Source organism: Panthera leo, chromosome A2 (assembly GCF_018350215.1).
Source record: "Panthera leo isolate Ple1 chromosome A2, P.leo_Ple1_pat1.1, whole genome shotgun sequence".
Lineage (NCBI taxonomy): Eukaryota > Metazoa > Chordata > Mammalia > Carnivora > Felidae > Panthera > Panthera leo.
Window position 1 is genome coordinate 31,856,092 of NC_056680.1, and position 22,703 is coordinate 31,878,794.

Consider the following 22,703-nt stretch of genomic DNA (forward strand, 5'->3'; position numbering starts at 1 on the left):
ATCTGTTAAGTTATTGCTTATTGTCTCTCTTCTCTCACTAAAAAGCTCCAAGGAGACAGTGATTTTTACTTACTTATTCTTTTATTTTGGCTTATTGTACCCAGAAGAGTGCCTGGCACATATTAAATAAGGGAATGAATGAATGAATGAATGAATGAATATACACTGCAGAAAATACTATGATGAAGTCGTGTATACATATCATACCGGATTAGCACGCGTGGCCAAAGGATCATTGTCTACTTATGAAGGATTTCATGTAGATATTCCAAAATACAGATAGGGATTCTAATTTGATTCAACAAGTACTCACTGACTAGCTCATTATGCCCAAATGTGTGGAGAAAGCCTTTACAGAGGCTGAATTCAGATAGATTAAATAGAGTTTCTGCCTGGACATTATAAGAGAACAAGTACATTCATTTCTTTTAAAACGTGACTGCCCAGCCAGACTGCTGTGATTTCTTCTAGATCAGAGGGCAAGCCACGCTGCCTTCCGTGGCTCGGAGGAGTCTGGTTGTACAAGGTGACCAGCTGAATCCCTTCAGTCATGACCTCACTCCCCTTGTCCTTCTCTTAATTAAAAGTGGTTGGGAAAATTTCATAATCACAGCGGTTTACAGAAGGACAAGTTGACGTGGGATTGGGCTGAGCAAACTGCTGAAATGAACACAGGGTTGTTGGCGCGTTGTGGTTTAAACAGAAGGCACAGACATGAATTAGTCATGTGCCTGGACATGAGAGAAGGATGAAGAATCTATAAAGGAACAAGGCGGGCCATTCTAGTCATGACATGAGAAAAATGTACCACTCTAGAACCTTTTGGAATAACAGGGCGTAACGAAATGCCGAATAAGTCCACACCAGTGGTCTATAACTGGTTAGAGCTGATACCACAAAAATTAGGGGAAGTGGTACCTTTAAATTTTTACGCTGAACTTACAAGGTAAGCGCTTTCAAAATCTGATTTAGGGCCTTCCTATTTACTGCGATCCAGAATAAAGCCCTGATATTGACTAGGGTAACTACACGACTCTTCATTCCATACTTCGAGGGTATACACATGAGGGAGAAACAAAATAAGGAATTTCAAGATCAACTGCTTGTATGAAAACACACGACATCGGAAAGCTCTCTGTGCGCTGAAGGGGGAAGGAGGGAGCACCTGCCAACGGCTCCAGAGAACCAGAATTCCCGCCCATGGCAGGGGACGGGCCATCTTACCCAAGTAGTTGTCATCCTCTGATTTCCCTGAGAAACTGTGCTGCCGCACGTCGATATTGGTAGCACCGGCTGGAATTCGGACCACGGTATTGTAACCTGAAAAGAATTTAGCCAAAACTCAGTATTCCACAGCACAAGTCACTTTCTCTAGGTATGGAATAAAAGGTGGGCCACCCAGGGGGGTAATACAGTTCTCACTCTTGAGTGTCTTCTAGCCGGATGGCTGATGTACCCTAACGAGACTGACTTTACGCCTGACATGAATACTTTTACATACTACATGCGGTTAACAATTTTTCAATTTTGACTATTTTCCCTCTCACGGTTCTTAGGGACAGGTTCTTACCATAATGCACTGTGTTAAATGTTCCTGCCACTGTTTTGCACGAAGAATTATCACCACCACAAACTCCACATTTATCTCTCCGGGCTTTTGAGTTTAAAACGTGGTCACATCCAGCTTGCTTTTAAGAAGAAACGTTTGAAATGAATGGTAAGTATTATAAAGTTATACAAATCCTAAAACATTATGAAACGGCAGGTAGCATGTTTGTTTGAATGACGCATTCCAAAAATGACAAGAACGTCCCTTTAAAGTTGCAACGGCTGAGAACTCAAATTGTCTTTAGCCCTGGTGTGGAAAATGTGGTCCTTGGACCGGCAGCCATGGGCATCTCTGAGGCTGTTAGTAATGTATTACCTTGGGCTCCACCCAGATCCACTGGGTGGAATTCTGACATGCTAGAGGACACTTAGGTGCTTCATCTACAGATTAAAGTTTGAGAAGTACAGGGACGCCTGGCTGGCTCAGTCGGTAGAGTACGTGACCCTTGACCTAAGGGTTGCAGGTACGAGCTCCACACTGGGTGGAGAGATTAGTTAAAAATAAAATATTAAAAAAAAAATAGGGACGCCTGGGTGGCTCAGTCACTTAAGCATCCGACTTCGGCTCAGGTCGTGATCTCGTGGTATGTGAGTTCGAGCCCCGCGTCGGGCTCTGTGCTGACTGCTCAGAGCCTGGAGCCTGTTTCAGATTCTGAGTCTCCCTCTCTCTCTGACCCTCCCCCGTTCATGCTCTGTCTCTCTCTGTCTCAAAAATAAATAAATGTTAAAAAAAATAAATAAATAAAAAATAAATAAAGTTTGAGAAGTCTGTCTACGAATAAGTGGAATAAATAAGAAAAACCGCTCAAGAATGAAGACATAGGAATGCTGGCAGGGGTGACTATATCCAATTAAAGATCTGCTATCTCAGGGCGCCTGGGTGGCTCAGTCAGTTAAAGCAAGTGACTTCGGCTCCGGTCATGATCTCATGGTTCGGGAGTTCGAGCCCCACGTGAGGCTCTGTGCTGACAGCTCAGACCCTGGAGCCTGCTTCAGATTCTGTGTCTCCCTCTCTCTCTGCCCCTCCTCTGCTCAGGTCTCTCTCTCTTTCAAAACTAAACATTAAAAAAAAAAAAATGCCTCTGAGGAGAAGCTCAGTGTTTTACTACGAACGGACTGACAAGGAAACATGGACTGTGCAGTTCTGAGTTGGGAAATGGGTGAAGCTCTCAGGGGCTCATTGCATCAGATCCGACTGACTAGAATCCCCATTTTCCTGGACCACACGCAAGGAACAAATAAATTATCTCAAAGCCTGGCGACGCTAAGAATGTTTTCTGATTGGTAAGAACAGTGAAATGGTATCAAGCCCTCTAGGAATCACTGCACTCGTGCTTCACGATCTTCCAGAAGTTTCTCCATGTCCCATTCAAGAGTAACAAACAGGTAGGTCTCAGGTAGAAGCTATGGTGTTTGAAATCAGAATGAGAAATCTGATGGAGGCCTGGCTGAAGCCTGATTCCTTACGACGTCTTTCTGGAACAGAGCTATTCAGTCTAGAAAACTCGCTGTGTGGGAAGCATTTGGTTTAACCTTAACCAAATGGTTAAGGGTTAGCCCTGAGGTTACAGTAAAGGAAGGTGTGTGTGTACAAATTATTGTAATAAATTTTCGCGGGGAGGTTTCGCGCAGATCCTCACAGAGGTTGAGAGTGCCGGAAAAATGCAGGACGCCGGTTCTCGAACTTCGGCATCAGAATCAAGCGATGCCACTGCTGATGCTGCCCTGGGAAACACGCTCGGAAAACCACTTCCCTGGAGACAGCGCACAGATATTCGCCGCTGGTCTCTTGAGGAAGCCACAAATCACGGCTTAGCAGCAAGACAACACGGTGAAGGAAACGCGATGTGGGACTCACCCGGCAGAGGCCTTGGACACAGATATCGCTGGTGTCTTGGCCACAGGGCGTCCCATCTATCACTCTGTCTCGCAGCTGGTAGTAGGCCGTGTTACCTGCCACCCTGCAGAACAACTTGCAACGGTCCTTCATCAAAACTAGAGAGGAAACACACGACGCAATGTGAGTTTCGGACCTGGACCCCCGGCCGACCTGCCGACCAACCACGCCACCCCCCCCACCCCCCGGTTGCACTTACTTCCACTGTACTTAGGGACCCAACGCACAGTGGGAAGCAGACCGTTGATGTTGAAATGCTTCCCGTCAAACTGAGCACACTGTTCATCTCGGAAGTCTCGCTTCTGCTTGAGACATGGCTCCGTGTTGCAGGACTTAAACTTCATCCTACGTCCTACACAGTACTTCCCACCATTTTTGGGCCTGGGGAAAGGGAAAGAACACATGCGCTGTATTGCCAGGGATTTCTCCCCACATCGCTCTCTCATCTGTGGCTTCCTGTCTCCCAGGGAAGCATGTCTAAAAGTGGCTGATGACAGAGGACAGGACTGAGGCTCTGAAATCTGCGTGTGCATTCTGCCTTCATTACCATGAAGTGTATGACCTTGGGCAAGTCACTTAGCCTCCAGAAGCCTCAGCCCCTCCATCTATAAAAACGGGAAGGGGTTATTGAGTAAGGCAGTGCTGAAGATGAAACGTTAGAGCACGTAACTTCGAGTTTGAAATACAAAGCCTGGGATCTGTTGGGCAATGATCTGTCCTCTCTCCTGAAAATGCAGTCCTTTGGTTTTCAAAATGTGGAAGGTAAAAGGCCCAGATGAACCATTGGAATGCTCCCTGTCTACTTTTTGTAACATGACAGTCTCACAGGAGACCGGCCTAAAACCTGTGTTATTTTACTTACATTCATTCTCTCCCTCCCTCCCTCCTTCTCTCCACCCTCACAACCATTGTTTTTCTTTGTTTTGTCTCACAAGTGAGACGGAGTAAAAGGAACATCCCCATATTGTGACTAACTTAATAGGAGAAGCAGGAAGAGCAGACTGGTTTCATTAACTTTTGTGTGACGAGAGCACGGAGGGTGCCTTGCACAGCACCAGAGTGTAAATTTCATCTCGACATGCAACCCCGAATTAGATGAAATTCAAATGTACATGTATTTTCCAGATGTGACCCAATGACTAAATTATACAACGTTTCTCCTAGCAGTCCACAGCTTGCCAAGTTCATCATGGAAACGGGAAGATCAGAGAATCGTAGGAAGTTGGGCTCGCCCACCCAGGGCTGGAGCAGGTCGGATTTCGCAGCTACGCTACGGACATCTCTGAAACGGAAAGAAAGTTTTCCACTTTTCTTCTTTAAAATGAATCTTTCAGGGCAATTTGGAGCATACAAAGGGGTTTTTGTTTTGTTTTGTTAAGCTGGGACCTGGGTGAATAGGAAAGACATCCGTGCCCATTTATACAACAAGAGCCGGTCCAACAGAACAGGTAAGGCTCTGGAGCTAGAGCTGGGTTCCAGTCCCGACCCTACCCTCAGTGCATGACTTTAGATGAAGTTCTGAAGTTCTCAGCCCCCGAGTATCAGTTGCCCCCTTGTCTAAAATGAGCACAAATAGTAGATGCTGAAAACGTTAGCTACTGTGCTAATATGTCAGCACCCCCAACCTAATCTGATCCAACCGTGCACTTTGAGTACCGAATCTGCGCTAAGACATGGTGTTCAGCGTGAAGGCAGGACTCACTGCTCCTGCAGAGCACCAAGCGTCAGGGAGGGCCACCCGCCATGACACTGTCGCAACGTGCTCCCATGCGGAGACTAAGGGAGGAGCATGGGCTTTGCAGCCACACACTGGACACCTTTGTGGGCGCTACCTGGCCTCTCTGAGCTCCATCCTGCATGTAGAACAGAGATGGTATTGTACACCTGCCATGAAAAGCTCAGAATCTGGGAAGTTTAGTAAGGAGGCGGATAAATATTGAGTTATTTATCACAAAGAAAACTGTATCTAGGGATACAACATGGCACCTAACCCAACAATAACTGTGTCTCCTTGTTTCTCCGTGAAACACAATTAAGCCCATATGCTTTCTAGCTCCACTGTGCACTTGACTCCCTAAAATACACTCCTATCTTGCCCAAGGGTAAGGCAGTGGCAGTATTTTTATATCAAGCAACAGGAAGTTCAGAGAAGTCAAGTACTTTGTCATGATCACACAGATAAAAAAAGAGAAGAGATAGGACTAGAATTCTAAATTCCCTGGGTTCTTCTCTGTGCTCTTTCTGCTACATTATCCAGGAACTATGGTCAAGACTTTTTTCTTTTTTTCCTTCCTTTTTTGGTGCCATTTAGAGATAGAGCCTTGGCTTCCTGAATTCCCAGCTCTTCTGTAAGTACCAAGACGCCCTAGTCCCATGCACACAATATCACAGATGATACATGAGTAACAGATCAGGCCCATATACCTGTTCAGGTGAAACACATTTTAAATGTGCTACATGTAAGACCTCTTGCAATTTTTCCTCAGATTGAAATGATCTTTGTGGAATCTTCTTAAAAGGCCCACTGACTATGCAGGATTAATCGTTTATTTATCGCCTGACAGTAGCTCATTTTTCTCTTTGAAATTAAATTTTCAAAAGTTGGTTCTTTTCTTTTGGCTCTCTTATACAACAAGTCTTAATGCACCCCAGAAACGGCCCACATGTAGCAGTTTTTTGGGCTGTGAATAATACATACTTACAGGTAGTTTCCCTTCAGAGGAAAGGGACGTTTGCTTTTGACCACTATCGAGTGGCAAACAGCATTCACTGACTTACTTTTATAAATGACATTTTGAAAAAACAACACACAGAAAACACTCCATGGGAGAGGCAGTGTTGCTGAGGGTCATAGGTGGGGACTGTGGAAACAGAGGGTTTGAATCCCAGGCCTGCCTCTTAATAATGGTGCAGTCTTGGGCAAGTTGCTTAATCTTTTGAAGGATCAGTTTCCCTATCTGTAAAAGGGAGATGATCCTAGTATCTAGTTCATCAGGGTAAGCGAGGGTCAGCTGGGTTAATACATTCAAAGCACTTGAACAAGGCCTGCCACACTGTAAATGTTTAGCTATTACAAGAGCCTGCCAACCACAGCCTGTGGACCAAATCCTGTCCACTTCCTGTCCTTCCCTGGCTGTGAGATAAGAATGGCTTTTCTATTTTAAAAACTTAAGGAAAAGCGTGCTTAGGTGGCTCAGTCGGTTAAGGTTCTGACTTCGGCTCAGGTCGTGATCTCACCATTTGTGGGTTCGAGCCCCACACCAGGCTCTGTGCTGACAGCTCGGAGCCTGGAGCCTGTTTTGGATTCTGGGTCTTCCTGTCCCTGCCCCTCCCCTGCTCAATCTCTCTCTCTCTCTCTCTCTCTCAAAAATAAACATGAAAAAATTTGATTAAATGAATAAAAAATAAAAATTTAAGAAAATATAAAACATATTTTGAGACACATAAGAGTTAGATGAAATTCAAAGAGTAATATCCATAAATAAGTTTTAGTTGGCATGCAGCCACACTCAACCCTTTACATGTCGTGGGTGTCTGTCTCTCACTGTATCAGCAAGGTTGAATAGCTGGGTCACAGACGCTCTGATCCTCAAGTCTGAAACACTTACTGAGTGTTTTGTGGCAAACATGTTCCTTTACGGTAAAGGTCTGCCCTGAGGCATGCAAGGCACCATGCCACTTTCTGTGACTGTGTCCAGCCGTGCTGTGAGGCAGGTAGTGGCAGCCTTGCTCCTGAAGGCTTGTTTGAAATTGTTTCCGAAGTGTGAGGTAACCTGGCAAGGTGACATGTCCATCAGGTGAGAACTGCTGGTCGATGGACCAATGCAGGTCTCCCGGATTCAAAGCTCATGATCTGGTGTCTTTCCTCGGCTTCCTCTCTTGAGACAGGCCTCTTTCTGTATCAAGACTCATTCTGTGACTCTGCTATTTTTTATGTAAAGACAGATTATATTTTATCAACAAACTTAAATTTGCCCTCTCAGAACATGTGCCTTTTCTCTTATCCCAGAGTACCTCTGCCTGATTTGCAATGACTGTGTAACGGGGAAGGCTGTAGCCAACCTAACTTACCTTTCAGCACGGAAAAAATTCATGCTGTAATTTAATAACTTCGCTGGATGGGAGTATTTTTTTTTCCATGTAGACAAAAAATAAAAATTAGAGGAAATGCAGCTTTAAAAAATAGTATTAACCACGGGGCGCCTGGGTGGCTCGGTCGGTTGAGCCTCCGACTTCAGCTCAGGTCATGAGCTCATGGTTTGTGGGTTCGAGCCCCATGTCGGGCTCTGTGCTGACAGCTGACAGCTCAGAGCCTGGAGCCTGCTTCAGATTCTGTGTCTCCCCTTCTCTCTCTGCCCCTCCCCCAATCATGGTCTGTCTCTCTCTCTCTCAGAAATAAATAAAAATGTTAAAAAAATTAATTAATTAATTAAAAAAATAATATTAACCACATTTTCCTGCTATTAAGATCCTTTCAAACATTGCAGGTCAAATACAGATGGAAAGGACTTAATGAAACTGCTAGGTTAATTACTATGAAAGTAACTATATTCAGCACAGCTGAGCTGAATCTTTCTTTCAGGCACATATTACACAACCACGCCTATTCGTATACAAAGAAAATTCATGATACTGCATGGCCAAAGCTATGAAGGAATTTTTGCAAAGATCACCACACGTCCGTTCACCCTCCAGGAAAGCTAAATTTTGGTCGGCAAATGGGTTTGAACAGAAATCTCAGCTTCTGTGAACACTTAAAATGAATTGCAGCAGGCCGATTAGGGTTAGCACAGGGAAGGAATTTCTAACAATTCGACAGGCAGCCCCAGAAGGTAGTGTGTTTCCTATGCTGGGAGGGTTTTGGGAAGAGGTCTAATGGACAACCGCAGTGGACGCTGAAAGGCTATTCAGGGATTAGACGGGTTGGGCCGGAGAGCTATACTTGCAATCATTAATGATCCTTCCAAATAGAGCAGTCTAAAGGCCTGGATATCTTTATTCATTCATTAGTTAATAGCTTTCCCACAGCAACTAATTCTTGAATTTTGAAATACGCTCACCCAACTCAGTGCCTGAAGAAAAAAAAAAAAAAAACGTTGCTGCAACTCTTTCCAGCCAAATGAGCAATTCGTTTCCTTAGATGAAATAGACATCTATTACCTTGCTCGTATGCCAGATTTCATAAGCAGTTACTATGGTGAAAGCCTAAATGGGAAAATATCTAGTTCACAGTCTTTTCCTCACACCTATGAGTTTCTTAGTTTTTAATTTAACTTACCTTCTAACTTAAAAGCAAAACAGAAGCACCAGAAGAGGGAAGGGAAGCACCAGTTCTTTCCCAAAGAACCGGGACAATTTTTTTTTTTTTTGATGGACTGTAAAAACTGTATACATTTTTTTTTTCTAGCTACTAGGAAACTCAGAGTCAATTCAGAGCACAAAATAACAAGTGTAGGGCCCAATGGCCTCATACATGCGACTTCTAGTTCCAACGGTGGCCTTGTTTAGGTACCCTAAGTTATGCTTTTGGCAGTTATGATTTTAGGTTTTACTGTATTACATGTTTCTTATAGATATGATTGGGTGGTCATGTAATTAATTGTTCAATTCAGGACACTTAGAGAATGTAAAGGGTAGCTATGAATAACTTCTCCTGGACAACAGACGTAAACTGGGACTGGGTTTACAAATCAGAACATAAGCTCTTATCTACAGGGCATGGGTCAAAGATGGGATTAAAAAATAAATAAAACATTTAAAGACAAAATATTAGGGCCCTATTCCCATGATGGCAAATCAGCAGGACCGCCTACTAGTGGAGACCAAATACCTTTTGACCAAAATCAGAAAGCATCTGGTTTCTACAGCTTGTTCACGAGTATGCCGTTATCCCCTGTGTAGGACAAGGCTATTTCTCTTTTGTAACTTTTACGCTTTCAAGGGAAACAACCCTAAAAGTACAGCGCAAAGTATGGATGTTAAATACGTTCTTGAATCACATGAATACTGTGAAAAAAAATAAAAAATAAAAGCAACTCAGGGTCTTAATAGAGACATACCTTGGACTAAAAATGGGGCTCTACATTATATTCAAAGGGCTCCTCAACCCGGGAAGAGGCAGGTTGCCAGCTCCGGGGGCACCACATCCCTCAAACGCCTTGAGAGTCAGAAGCAACTACTACTGATCCCTGCATAATGAACCATCTGCTCTGTGAGTTTCTCTGAACGAGCTTTCAAACTGAGATTTGGATCTGATTTTCCCTGTTCTGTGTCCCTTTCTCTCGTCAAACTGACTTCCTCAAAGTTTTCGGAGGCAGACTCCTTCCTCAATTCACAGGGACATCCCAAAGTGCAAATAACTTGGAAGCTCTTTCATGAAATGGTGTCAGGGCTGACAGTCAACTGGGGGGATTGTATTCTTTTAAAACCTCCCATAGCAAACAGCAAGGACAAGGACCTCTAATTGAAGTCTTTAATGATCAGCCCCTAACTTGTGAATGCACGGATCTTTGCTTCACTTGGAAGCTCGAGATCCTTTCCTGCTGAGATCTTTACGCTGGGTGATTTTCTTTGTCTGGCTCGTTCCAATTATGAAGTGATTTATCTCTCTCCACTTTCTACATTACCTCTAGAACTGCTCGAAGACTTAAAAAAAAAAAAAAAAAGACCAAACACTTCTTTTCAACGACGTATTCTTGAGTCACCATTTCAGAAATGCCTACTGTTGGCAACAGTCATATCCTCACGACAGTAACAGCTCACGAAGATGGTAATAATGTGGCTCCATGTAGCTACTGCATAGTTCTTAATTTTTAAAAAAAAATGTGTCCTATTTGCTATTAGCTTCAAATGCTTTATTCTAAAGCTTCAATAATACCAACAGCTAAGATTGGTAATTGACTTGAAAGAAGCAAGTAGTGGAACACTATATATAATATGATCCTTATTTTATATCTACAGGATACTTATTTCATATAATACATATTACATGACAAATCTTTTTTAAAAGTCCAAAGTGATGCACGTCAAATCATTTTTCCCCGGTGATTTCTTGCGGGGAGTAGGTGGGAGGGAGGAATGATGATGACAGATTTTTTTTATTTCATATCGTTCTGTGTCTGAATTTTTTGAAAGCATGTACTAGGTTTAAGCTATTACTTAAATAACTAACAGAAACTATAGACTCTATTGATCATCTACTGTTTACTCTTTATACCCATAGCTACAGACTACAGTCTGTGTCTTAGAGCTCTTGAGTTGTCTTTACAGAGGCTAATATCACATAGACATGAAATAAAGGTTGGACTGTGGACAGAAATAAAGGGAAACAAATGGATTGTCATTTGTGATTTGCACGAATGAGTATTTATTAGGCCACGGCTGGCAACAGTGGCCTAAAGGTACGTTCTTTACTGGTGAACACAATTCAGATTTTCCTTTTTTTTAAAAAATTTTTTTAATGTTTATTTATTTTGAGGGAGAGAGAGAGAGACAGAGCATGAGCAGGGAAGGGGCACAGAGGGACAGAGGGAGACACAGAATCAGAAGCAGGCTTCAGGCTCCGAGCCATCAGCACAGAGCCCGACGCAGGGCAAGAACTCGCAGACTGCGAGATCATGACCTGAGCCGAAGCTGGATGCTCAACCGACTGAGCCACCCAGGCTCCCCGATTCAGATTTTTCTTATGAAAAAACTGGATGCTTTGCCAACACGAGGCCCCTTTCCTACCTGTGAACAACCAGCTAAGTCTGAGGAGCACCTGTCCGTGGTTTCTACCACCTTCTTATACAACTCTATCATACCATACCAGTATATACATACATCAATATACACCGTGCTACGCTACCCTAATATACGGCACCCACGTCACTGTTGTACCTGTGTGCTTCTGTCTACAATTCAGTTGGCTACCCCAACACAGTCTGTGAAAAAGAAATGAATACTACCGGATGAAATCACTTTACCTAATCCCAAGACAGCTGGTTCTTAAATATGGTTATCAGTGTATACACCTAAAAACTATTACTAGTCTACGAAGACTTCTCGGCCCCCTAGCCTATACAGGTTTGATGGCAATAACATGATGTATTAGCTTCTAGTCCTTCAGATTTGACACATCTTGGAGTCACACAAAATTTGATGTCATTCCTTATCATCAAAATCTGATTTTTTAAAATCTACTTATAAATACGCACGCCTCCTGGGCTAGATGCAGGGGGAAAAAAAATCAACTTCATTTGAACATGTGCTACAAGGCTAGGTTGGTCACATAAGGAGAATTATCCTGAAAGGCAGGATACTCCCAGGCTGTATACTGTCTAGTTGTAGGATGGGCCTTCGGTGTCTTCCTCGTAAAACAACTAACTCGATTCTAAAAGTAATTCCTGACTTGAGGTTCTCAGTCCCTTAGAGTCTGCTATCACCATGGGGCTCCGTGTGCCCTGTCCAACATCTCAGTAGCTAACAGGAAAGGGTACAAGTTACCTACAATCTGGATGGAAATGTCCAGTTTCTTCATTTCCTCAGGAAAACCTGTTTCCCTTCATTGGCCAGCTATACTAAGCTCTGGAGGCAGGGAGATATGCCTGACTGTCAAACTGTTAAACAGACCAACCAACACAAAAAGCATCTACTGGGGTAGACCGAAGTCTTAATGGAGGATGGTGGGAGAAACTAATGCTTCAGAGGACAGTGCCCGGGAATAAACTGATTGGATACCACCAGTCTACACAGCCCTAGAAAGGCACTTACTCTCTACCAGGGAAAGAGTTTTCCATCTGCTTCCAGCCGAATGATTCCCTTCCAGAGGGCTCCCATTGGGCCATCCCAATAATGACAGCAAGGAGTTCTAGGACTTACTCTGGTCTGTTGCACTCACGAATGGCAGTTTTGATGCCCCCTCCACACGTTCTTGAGCAGGTTCCAAAGTGACTCCAACTTCCCCAGGATCCATCAGTCACAGGGACCTCCATTTCTTTGGGAACACAAAATCCAAACTTGCAGTGCTGTGTTTAATAAGGGGAACAGTGAGGGAGAGCTCGGTGCTGGAGACGTGATAGGACCCACTGTCCTTTTGATTATATGGCATACTTCACCCCCCCCACCCCACCTCTCCCGCCACATGCTAGTTTGAAACGCTGCCATTTCATCATCTACGTGAATAATGAAAACTGTCGGGATTTTAATCTCGTCCTTATTGATTTTAGGCCATGTCTTCATTTACCACTTGCTTGAATAAAACTAACCAATGAGTGGTTGGTTCCAGGCTCTCAGGGTAACTCCAGTGGCCAGGCTCAAAGCGCTCAATTAGTCTATTTGGAAAAGTGAGGAGAGGAAGCGGGCAGACTGGCTGCAGACGGGGCCAAAGTGAGTTACTGGGTTTGCAGAGCAAATGTCCATTAAGAAGGCTCAAAGGTGCTGTGAGCCTGGTAAAATATGTTTTATTGCTCCCCGCAGATTTGAAAAGCCAATTTTAATTAAGTGGCAGAGAAAAAAAAAAAAGCACGTTAGAGGATTCCTATAAACTCCCTCCACCAAAGCACACAGGATGAGACTAGAGCAAAATGGACATATTCCAGAGAGCCCTAAACTTTATTGCTTTTTTTGTTACTAATGGTTTCAGCTTCTCCAGCCTGCAGCAGGAAGAAGGCCATGATGCTTAAAACAAAACCAAACAGAATAAAACTCCTCAGCAGGACAAGGGATTCGAGAAGCCCATTTCAACCCTCTGCCATTGTTGGGGTGTGAGGCCCTGACACAAAGCGAGGTCACGGAGCAGCGGACAAAGCGCTGGCTGCAGTGGCGGCAGGAGGGTGATGCCCCGCAGCTTGCTCAGATCTCTGAAGTGGAGCTGGTGGTGGCTGGCTGCCGTGATTTATCTGCAGGGAGGGCAGAGGCAGAGGCCCACCGAGGCCGGGGCCGGGGGGTGGGGGGGGGGGAGCGTGCTGGGAAAATGGACGACAAATAAGATGCAGGGGAAGGTCCCAGACTGAACAGGGCGGCCACACAGAAGGCTCAGCCAACAATGACTCAAAGGGTGCACTTAGGCTTTCTCTACTTTGCAGCGCCTTCTCCCTCGTAATTATTCTCTTCGAGCATCTGAGGATTGCTCCCTTTCCCTGGGCTGTGTGGCAGAGGCTTAAAACGTTGTGCAGAGAACTCTGGGCGACTCTGGACCCGAGAAAGGCGGGCGGAGGAAGAGGGACAATGGCACTTCCCGAAATCATTTTGGATTTGTCTCCACGAGGCTCTTGAACGTTTATTGGAACGTACACACATACAAATAAAGGAGAGAGGTAGTAGCTTGGTCTAGAGCACCACCATCCAATGAGAATGTACCAGAAGCCACACACTTAAGGAAAGGTTTTTAATATCTAGAAGCCACCTTAAAGCAAGTAAAAAGAAAACTGAATTTTAATATGTTTTTACTTAGCTCAAAGCATCTGAATAGTATTACTTCTGTGTGCGATCAAGGCACAATTAGGTTTTTTGCACTCTTTTTCTCATACTCGGTCTTCAACACCTGCTGCATGTTTTCTCTTAAGCACATCTCAGGTTAGGACTGACATGTGAAGGGCTCATTAGCCATGTGCGGCTACTGGCTGCCATGCCAGACGGTGCAGGTCTTAGAAAGACAAAGCTTGGAAGGCCAATGGTCTCGTGGTGAGCGGGGCTCTACCACAAACTCACTCTGCGACCCTAGGTGAGTCCCTGACTCTGTTTCCACAGCTGAAAACGGACACCAACCTGCAAAGTTGTCGTGAGTATAACACTAGAGACAGTGTATCTAAAGCACCCAGTACCCAGCTGTGTAAGTCAGGGGACCTGACTAAATAAAGTTAGTAAGATAATGACAAACATTTATACAACTCTTAACTGTGACACATATGCTGCCTTCCCGATGGCGAGCAAATGGAAATAATTTTTGACATTAAATAGAGAAAAAAAAATTGTAAAAAGGCAAGATTAATGACATAGTTAAGTGAGGCCGAGACCCCAAGCTGCCTACCCAATATCCATTCTCTCCTATATCCTTGGTAAAAGAATCTGTATTTCCGCAGATTCTTGCACAGATCAGAGAAGTCAGCAGACTTCATTGGGTGACATTCCTGGGAAGGTCTTTCTGCCCCTTTGTCCCCTGCCCCTTGGCTTCATTCTGCCTGGAACTCCCACTTGATGGCTGGAGTCGCTGCAGCCATTCTGTGATCTTGAGGAGGAAATTCATTTGCATATGAGAGCAGAACAGGAAGACGTTAGGAACCTACGTCTCTGCCTGATGATTTGTGGAGCTGCCACAACAGTTCTATAACCTGTCTAGTTCGGGACTAATTTTTTTGTATGTGTCAGAAAAAAGGGCCAATTTGCTTACATTACTATCATTGGATGTGACCTAAACAAAATCTTAATTAATAGACAAATGGGGTCATAGCTGATGACTCTCAAATCCAGCCCTCAAGGCCAGCTGCTAAAAACAGGTTTTACAAATTCTACAAAATAATGAGAAATTCCTATACTTACAATTAAAAACTGATCTGCAAATCAAATATTCCTTACTGATGTGATCATAGATGCGCAGGAAGGGAAGGAGAAGAAGAACCTTAGAATAACAGGAGAAGTGGGGCACCTGGTTGGCTCAATCCAAAGAGCATGTGACTCTTGATCTCAGGGGTCTTGAGTTCAAATCCCACATTGGGTACAAAGCTTATTGAAAACAACAACAACAACAACAACAACAACAACAACAGGAATAGGAGAAGTGCCTGGAAATCAGAGCTGTTTGGCAGATATGTCCCAAGAGACTCTATTTCACCAGGCAAATTCGACAAATAATTACATAGTGGAAGAGCCATTACTTCATAACAAAGTGCTAAGCGGCTGGTGGAATCCAAGCCAAAATATAGTCAGCCTTTTTTAAAGGTATCCAGGACCATTTAAACGACAGTTTATATAAATGCATCTTTTTTGAGAGGTTGGAAGAGGTAGGTCAATTTTGTCCTAAGGAGACTTAAAACCAGAGTTTCATACCTCAGACTCACAAAAAGGGTTAACATAAAATGTTAATGGACTTAACAAGAGAATGGAGAAAATAAAGACAATTAGAGTCATTCATCAAAATAACATTGTGTCGGCAGCTCAAGACAGATCACTGCTGAGGGAGCAGGGCAGAAAGAAGAGAAAGAAACAAGAAATTAACCCCACCGCAAAGGGAGTCGGAATCGGCTGGAGAAAAGGCATATGGTTTTACTGCTAATTCTAAGAAAACAAAACAAAATGGAGGAAAGAAGAACACCAAGGATTTCTACGCCAACAAATCCACCATCTTCGGTGTATGCAAAATGCATACAGGCTCTTCAGGGAAACAAACACACACGTGCCCGCATCTTTAATAAAAGCTGGTAGACTTGGATACTTTTTCTAAAACAGAACAGCTACCTATCGTGTTCTCCGCATAGTTGCTTCTCTGAGAGTGTTCTGAGCCTGCCCTCTGGAATGCCTTGAAGTCTTTTGCTCTTGCTAAACATAAGCATACATAGAAAAAGACTTCTGAAAGATCTACCAAGTTTCCCCATCCCTCAGGTATAAGATTACCCTGCAACCCCTTATCTTCTGCTTCTGTTACGAAAACAGAAGATCAGAAAAAGATACGACAAATGTCCTCCCAACTTCTTTTGTGTTTCAGGGTTGACTGGGATGCCACGATGCTACGTTGACGTTGGTAGCCCATTCGCGGCACTATCACTAAATACAATCCACGTCATCCTATTACTGAAAATTCTTTGTTACGGTTTTTCCAGCGATAACATGCATGAGAAATGGACATAGCAGGTGGGTACGTCAGATTGACTAAGGACCACCACTGGATAGCACCCGTGAGTTTTCTGGGATCAAACAGCATCAATTTAAGCAACATAGTTAGCTGGCTCTAACGCAAGCCAACCAACCAAGGTGTCAGCTAGGTCCAATCTAGGAACCACTTGCATCAATGGTCTCTCTGGATCAATGGAAACCTGAGAACCATATTCTCACTCAAACCTGTGATCTTCCAGCCATCAACACGTTGAGATAAACGTCCTGCAAAAAGTGAAGAATTCTCTCTGGCCAAGGAGAGCCATGTCTTTTGAAGTTAACGAAAGGTGCAAAAGCTACTGTGCCCATGTCCATATATAGTTTTGGTTAGGTTGTTATTGGGGAAAGCTCTATTCTCAAGGGCTGAGGTCCTTAGCCATCAAGAAGCGACAACATGAGCTGACAGAGTCACCAAGTAAGTCAGGTATAAAATCAGCTTCATTGTAATTTTTAATTTTTTGTACTGAACTTTGTAATTTTTCAAATAACTTTCATACTCGCCAGCTCGTGTAACTTTACAACCACCCTGACACACGAGTAAAGAAGCCACCGGTCTTCCTGCTTGACCACTGGGACCAAAGGAGCTCAGTGGGCCTGAGGTATGGCCACCACAGTAGACGCTTCAGACAAAGCAGAGGAGGAAAAGAGGGTGGGGAGGGGCTTGGGTGTATGGGGACACTGCCCTGATGAGCTGAGTGACCGTGGGGCAAGTCACTTCTTTTTTAAATTCCCTATCTAGAAGATCAGGGAAGGGAGAGTTCAAGTCTGTCATTTCTGAGGACCTCTTCTATGGACACATCCTGAGGGCTACTAATTCCACAAAGGAAACTAGACGCAAATGAAATGAGCCAAGAACACAATATTAAAAGTGAGGAAAGTGGACAGTGGGAAGAAGAGAGAAGACAGGAAAAATCTATGTAAGGATGACAAGAGACTCAGAAAATAGTCCCAGGACTGCATCATTGGTGAGTGAAAGGACACCATTTCCATAGGGATAAAATCAGGTTTAGATCTAAAACTTCTTGTAGCCAATTTTTTTGTGATGATGATGATGATGGTATCACTGATATACTAACTTTTTATTCTTGCAGTGGAAAGCAAGTGCAGAAGGTGGCATTGATCATATTCCTAGGGGTGTGGATGCATCGTTATTTCCGGGCTGTACGAGTAGCAGATTTTGTTTGGTCATTAACAGATAAGTGGGAATAAGTGCAAATTCAGAATCTGCATTTGGATATATCCCAAGCGACCTCACAGCTCCTTTGAGGGACCAACACAGGCTGGGACAATCCTGGTATCCCACTAGTGAACAAAATAAGTTCACGGTATATCTGCGTTTCTTTGATTTTAAGACCCTCCATCAATTTAAAAACAGCCTTCCATTGCCCCAACCCCCCCGCCACCTCCTGCAAAAGAGAGAAAAGAAAAAGGAACACCGTCTCGCATTAAATGTACCCATACACTGAAAAGCATATTGGGATTTGAGGGAGGCTAAAATGAGAGAAGGGGGGTTTTCAAATTGAGGCAATAATGATGGCTCTGTGTCTTGCAGCATTATTGCACTGCAATGTAAGTCTTCACAATTTTCAAATGTAAAGTTGAACCTCCTGGCCCCAAAAGGTATTACGCATGCTAAAACACACTGCATCAACTTCTATTCTAAATGACAGCGACCAAGCTGACAGCTACAGTTTTGCCCGTTTCTGCCGCCCCGAGACAAAAGAACGGATTGGGGTGCTACTTGCCTTTCCAGGCTCACACTCTGTCCCGTCTGCCCAGGGCGTGTGCTGAGTCCGGCAGCCTTTGTGCGCTCCGTCCACATTATGGCACCAGAGCCGTCTACACTGCATCTGCTCAATTCCGTTAAACAAAAATTCAGCGATTAGACGTTATGGGACCAGGCAAGGACTGCTTTCAACTAACGTTTGGCCAGCGAGAGAGCGTGGGTTGGAAAGGGATTGTTTTTTTTTTTTTTCCTTGCTATGATGAATGATAAAATATTCCAAAGGCTCAGAGGGCAGCCCGTGAGACACATTTCGACGTCTGGTAGGACTTCAGATGGTGTAAAGGGGGAATCTTTGCCATCATGAGTAATGCAGAAAGGAATATAATCATGGACAAATTTTACTAAAAATTTTTACTATCTCCCTGGAATCCCCGTGTTTCCCAATTCACCATGCTATCTTGGAAGTCTGTCCCTCCAAAACAGCCAAACAGACTCCCACAGGAAGGAAAGGGGGTACCTTATGGAAGCACACTTGCACCCTGATAACCGATGGATAGCATTGGTCCAAGTGCCCACAGCACAGAGATTAAAATATCCCACACCCACCACTTGAGCTACCGCCAGAAATGATCTCAAGCCCCACACGGTCACGGGACACAGCCCTGACAAGCAGGAACCGGGGAACAGGTTTGCCTCATGAACCGCCTTCACCGAATCTAGAAGATTCTGTGTGGTAAAGGTCACCCCGACAAGTCAGGGGAGACGAAAAGAGGTAAGGAGAGAAAAGGGCTGAGCTGTGCCATCACCAGCTCTGTGACCCCGTCCTCTCTGAGCTCACTGTCCCACGTGAAAAATGAAAATGATAATGGGGATCTCTCTTTTGGGCTGCCACGACAGGGTAATGAGAATGTGTAGGTGAAGTACCACCCAGCGGCAAGCACTATTCCTACTTGATCACCAACATCACTATTACTATTGTCCTGAACAGCCAGTGGACCCTTCTCAAGTTTACCATGAGTGGCTGATGTTAGACTGAGAAGCCAGTGGGAAACTGTGAATTAAAAATGCCAGAATCAGGGCGCCTGGGTGGCTCCGTCGGTCGATCAGGCATCCGACTTGTGGTTCCGGCTCAGGTCATGATCTCGTGGTTTCGCGAGTTCGAGCCCCGCACTGGGCTCTGCACTGGTGGCACAGGGCCTGCGTGGGATTCTCTCTGTCCCCTTCTCTCTGCACCTCCCCCACTCGGACTGTCTCTGCCTCTCTCAAAATAAGTAAGTAAAATGTAAAAGTGTTAGAAAACTGTCCAGAATCAAGGGATGAGGGCAGAGATGGCCCCACACACTTACCATATACGGGCACACCTGAGAACCCGGTCCAAAAATCAATTCACATTGTTTATTCACGTTGTAAAGGAGGCCCGGCAGTTGGGGAGGCAGAGGGTAGCGTCTGGCTTCAGGTTCATTAAGCAAACACTCACCGTAACCAGTGCTATGGAAAGCAGAAAAACACAGATGGTGAGAGCACTGGATGAGATGTGGCTGTCAAAGGCTCCAGATGAAAGTGAAGGCCATCCCGCCTTTTAAAGGTAGAGCGGAGAGTTTATTTTTCAAATGTGCTTTACTCTGTATATCCCAGGCTAAACTCCAGGAGCTGAAGTTCTATTTTTGGCATATACTTGTTTGTGGATCTGCTGGCTATCCATACAATATAGTCAGCAGGAAATATGTAGTTTTCCTAGCATTTATCACATTTTGGGGCCATTACCTATTATTATTTGCTATCGTCTCCAATAGACTGCAAGCTTCTTAGGTGCTTGCACATCTTTTTCATGTGCACGTGGGGCTCTAAACATTATAGCAACAGGTCTTTAGTAATTGTTTGCTGAACAGATGAGTGAGTGAACCTACAACCATAGTAAGCAACCCTTCAGATCATCTGGTTAAAAAGAAAAAACAGCAACCCTCCGGTTCTTTGACTTTTCTGCAAACACCTCTTCTGGAAAATTCACACCTGGTGAGTTCTGATTAATAAGCCCCCTCTTCCCTGTGGCTGAAGAAATATACACCCAGTGACCTTGGACAATCACTTAACCTTTCGTACATCTGGGAGAGAACAGCAATAAATCTGTGACACAGGGATATTGTATAATGTAATTGGATCTCTGAACTGCCTGGCAGGAAGCTTAAAAAACAAAACAAGAAAAGAGAGGAAAGAAGGAGAGAGAGAGAGAGAGAGAGAGAGAGAGAGAGAGACAGAGACAGAGACAGAATGTTCTCAATTCAACAACATGGAGGTCTGTGTAATTTTCATCCACCCACATTACCCTCTTTGGGGTCATCTCACCACCCTCCCCCTTTCCAAGCCAAAATTACTAAGTTGCAACCACATAAATATTTGTGGCCTTCCTTCATCGTGTAATCACAATCATGGTCCCTCCCCGAAGACCTGAACAGATTTCATATCTTTACCAAGAATGAAGCAACATTTACATATTCTCTTTAAGATCCTGACCTTTTCTTTAGCTCAGTCTGTAATCTTCAAAACTCTGGCAAGGATAGAACTGCACAGATGTCACAGAGTATTTTTTTTACCTCCTCCCAGGAATGTCAACAAAAATAACAACTCAAAAGGAATGCTTGACTCTACATTTTCTTTCCCACAACGAGTTCACTACATGGAGGCCAGACACTAGAAGCCCGTGCTTAAAAGAAAGTTTAAGTCTTACTCTAAAAACTCAGTGATATATTTTCGACTACATTTTGACCACATCCAGGGGTTGGTGTAGAAGTTCAATGTGGGAGCCATGACATGCTGGGGACTCTTCACTCCTTCCTCTTTGCACTTGTTGTTGTCATCATGAGGCATGTTAAACCTAAGGCCAAAGAGACAAAGATGGGAACGTCAACAAACACCAAAGGATTGAGCTCTCATCATTGCTACAAGAATGCATCTAAGAGCAAAAAGTTAACTGACGTCTTCATTGTGGGTAAGAATCTACATCCTGGTGATCACAAGAAAACCTACTGGATGGTTCGAGGCAGAGTGAAGCATAAAACAGAATTCTCCCCCAATTTAATACAAAGGGCCTTTAATGTATAAAAAAACAAAACAAAACAAAACAAAAAAGGAGAGTGGGCCATGATCTGGGTCAAGTGTACTTTTTGGAATTGCAGAGGCTGTGAACGTGCTATAGTTGGTGCTAGAAAACAGTAGTTGGAATTCCTAATAAGCTGTTAAAGGCCAATTTATAGAGTCAAGAATTTGGCCAAGTTATGATAGCATCGTGAATACAAAGAGTCAGTCAAGTGTCAAAACTTGAGGCCAAAAGCTTTCTAATAAGAGGCTCACTATGGGTCTTGGCATCCCTCCTTTTGGGTCCGGCTGACGAATGATATAACCCATAGGTATATCATTATAAAGGAATGTGAAGTTCGTGCACAATAAAACCCATTAAGGAAAGCGGCAGGCGTGGAAGCCGGAGACATGCCAATTCAATTGGCTTAACGCAGACATGGCAAATAGTTTCATGCTTCCTGCCAACGCCAATTGATTGGTACTGGCTTCCTAAAAAGTTGGGCACAAAAAGATTCTAAAACTAATCCAGGTTCTACCCGAGAAAAGGCGATGATGGAGTGTCAATGTCCTCTGGGGCTTGGGAGGGAACTCAGCAGCAGCATTAACACATACTTGCCATTCTTGGCTTTGCCAGAGAAAATGGGGCCTGGGAGGGGGGGGTGGGCGCGTGGGGAGGGAAGGACAGGAAGCATTTCTCAATCTAGAAACATCAATTCTATGACCCACATGCCATTCACAGCTCAGGTAACAAACCCCCAGGGACTGTCCTCTCTGAATGATGCTGCAGTCACAAAATTGATGCATGTGATTAATTTTGCATTTGGGGAAGAATTTGCATCATGAGTTCATCCTGGAATAGGGAAAGCAGGGAGCTAGGCAGAAGTGTGTGGACTTGTTTCACATTCAAAGCCCAGATAAAAGCCTATAAAATCCATTTCATTCATTTTCCTTGGGTTTGGTTTTCTTCTACGTTGGAAAAAAAAAAAAAAAAACAAAACTTGGGCTCCTCAATAATTACTGCCTGATGGAGTAAACTCCAAATGGAAATTATGAGATAGAAAACCTTTATCTGTCTAAGTTAAAATTAATAGTTCTTCAGGCTTCAGAGTCCATTTTCTGCAAAGAATGACTGTCCCAGTTGCCAGTTCCCTGATGCAAAGTCACTGTCATACCAACAAACCCAACACAAACAACACCCTCAAATCTTAGTTTTTTGTTTCCTTGTGGTGCAGAGGATCTGGTGTTTGTGGTTAAATTGCTTGATTAAGGCCCCACAGCTGATGGGGTGGGGGAGCTGGGATTGGAAAGCACTTCAGTCTGACTCTAAAACCTCTGTGTTTTGGAATACATACAAAGCATATTCTCTCCTGTTAGACAAATTGTACAAGATTTGTCAGAAATACTGCGTAAAGATCTCTGTATCTTTACAGAGTAGAGACTCAGTGACCTCCCAAATTCTTCCTACCTCAGAGCTGGTAAGAGAATGTAGGAACTATTTTTGAAGCATCCAATGATGCTCGACACACATAAGATCAATTGCTTTTTCCTCTC

At 43.9% G+C, this 22,703-nt stretch overlaps 1 protein-coding gene across 2 annotated transcripts in view; it reads right to left on the bottom strand.

Moving 5' to 3' along the window:
- Positions 1-22,703, bottom strand: part of ADAMTS9 (ADAM metallopeptidase with thrombospondin type 1 motif 9) — a 160,610-nt gene that overhangs the window by 103,279 nt on the left and 34,628 nt on the right. For both annotated transcript variants that reach the window (XM_042929907.1, XM_042929906.1), the window contains exons 9-16: positions 20,803-20,949; positions 19,424-19,565; positions 18,097-18,201; positions 12,365-12,510; positions 3,705-3,886; positions 3,467-3,603; positions 1,571-1,688; positions 1,225-1,320 (exon numbers count right to left, since the gene is read on the bottom strand). In XM_042929907.1, the coding sequence (XP_042785841.1) occupies positions 1,225-1,320; positions 1,571-1,688; positions 3,467-3,603; positions 3,705-3,886; positions 12,365-12,510; positions 18,097-18,201; positions 19,424-19,565; positions 20,803-20,949 (1,073 nt within the window). The remainder of the gene's footprint in view (positions 1-1,224; positions 1,321-1,570; positions 1,689-3,466; positions 3,604-3,704; positions 3,887-12,364; positions 12,511-18,096; positions 18,202-19,423; positions 19,566-20,802; positions 20,950-22,703) is intronic.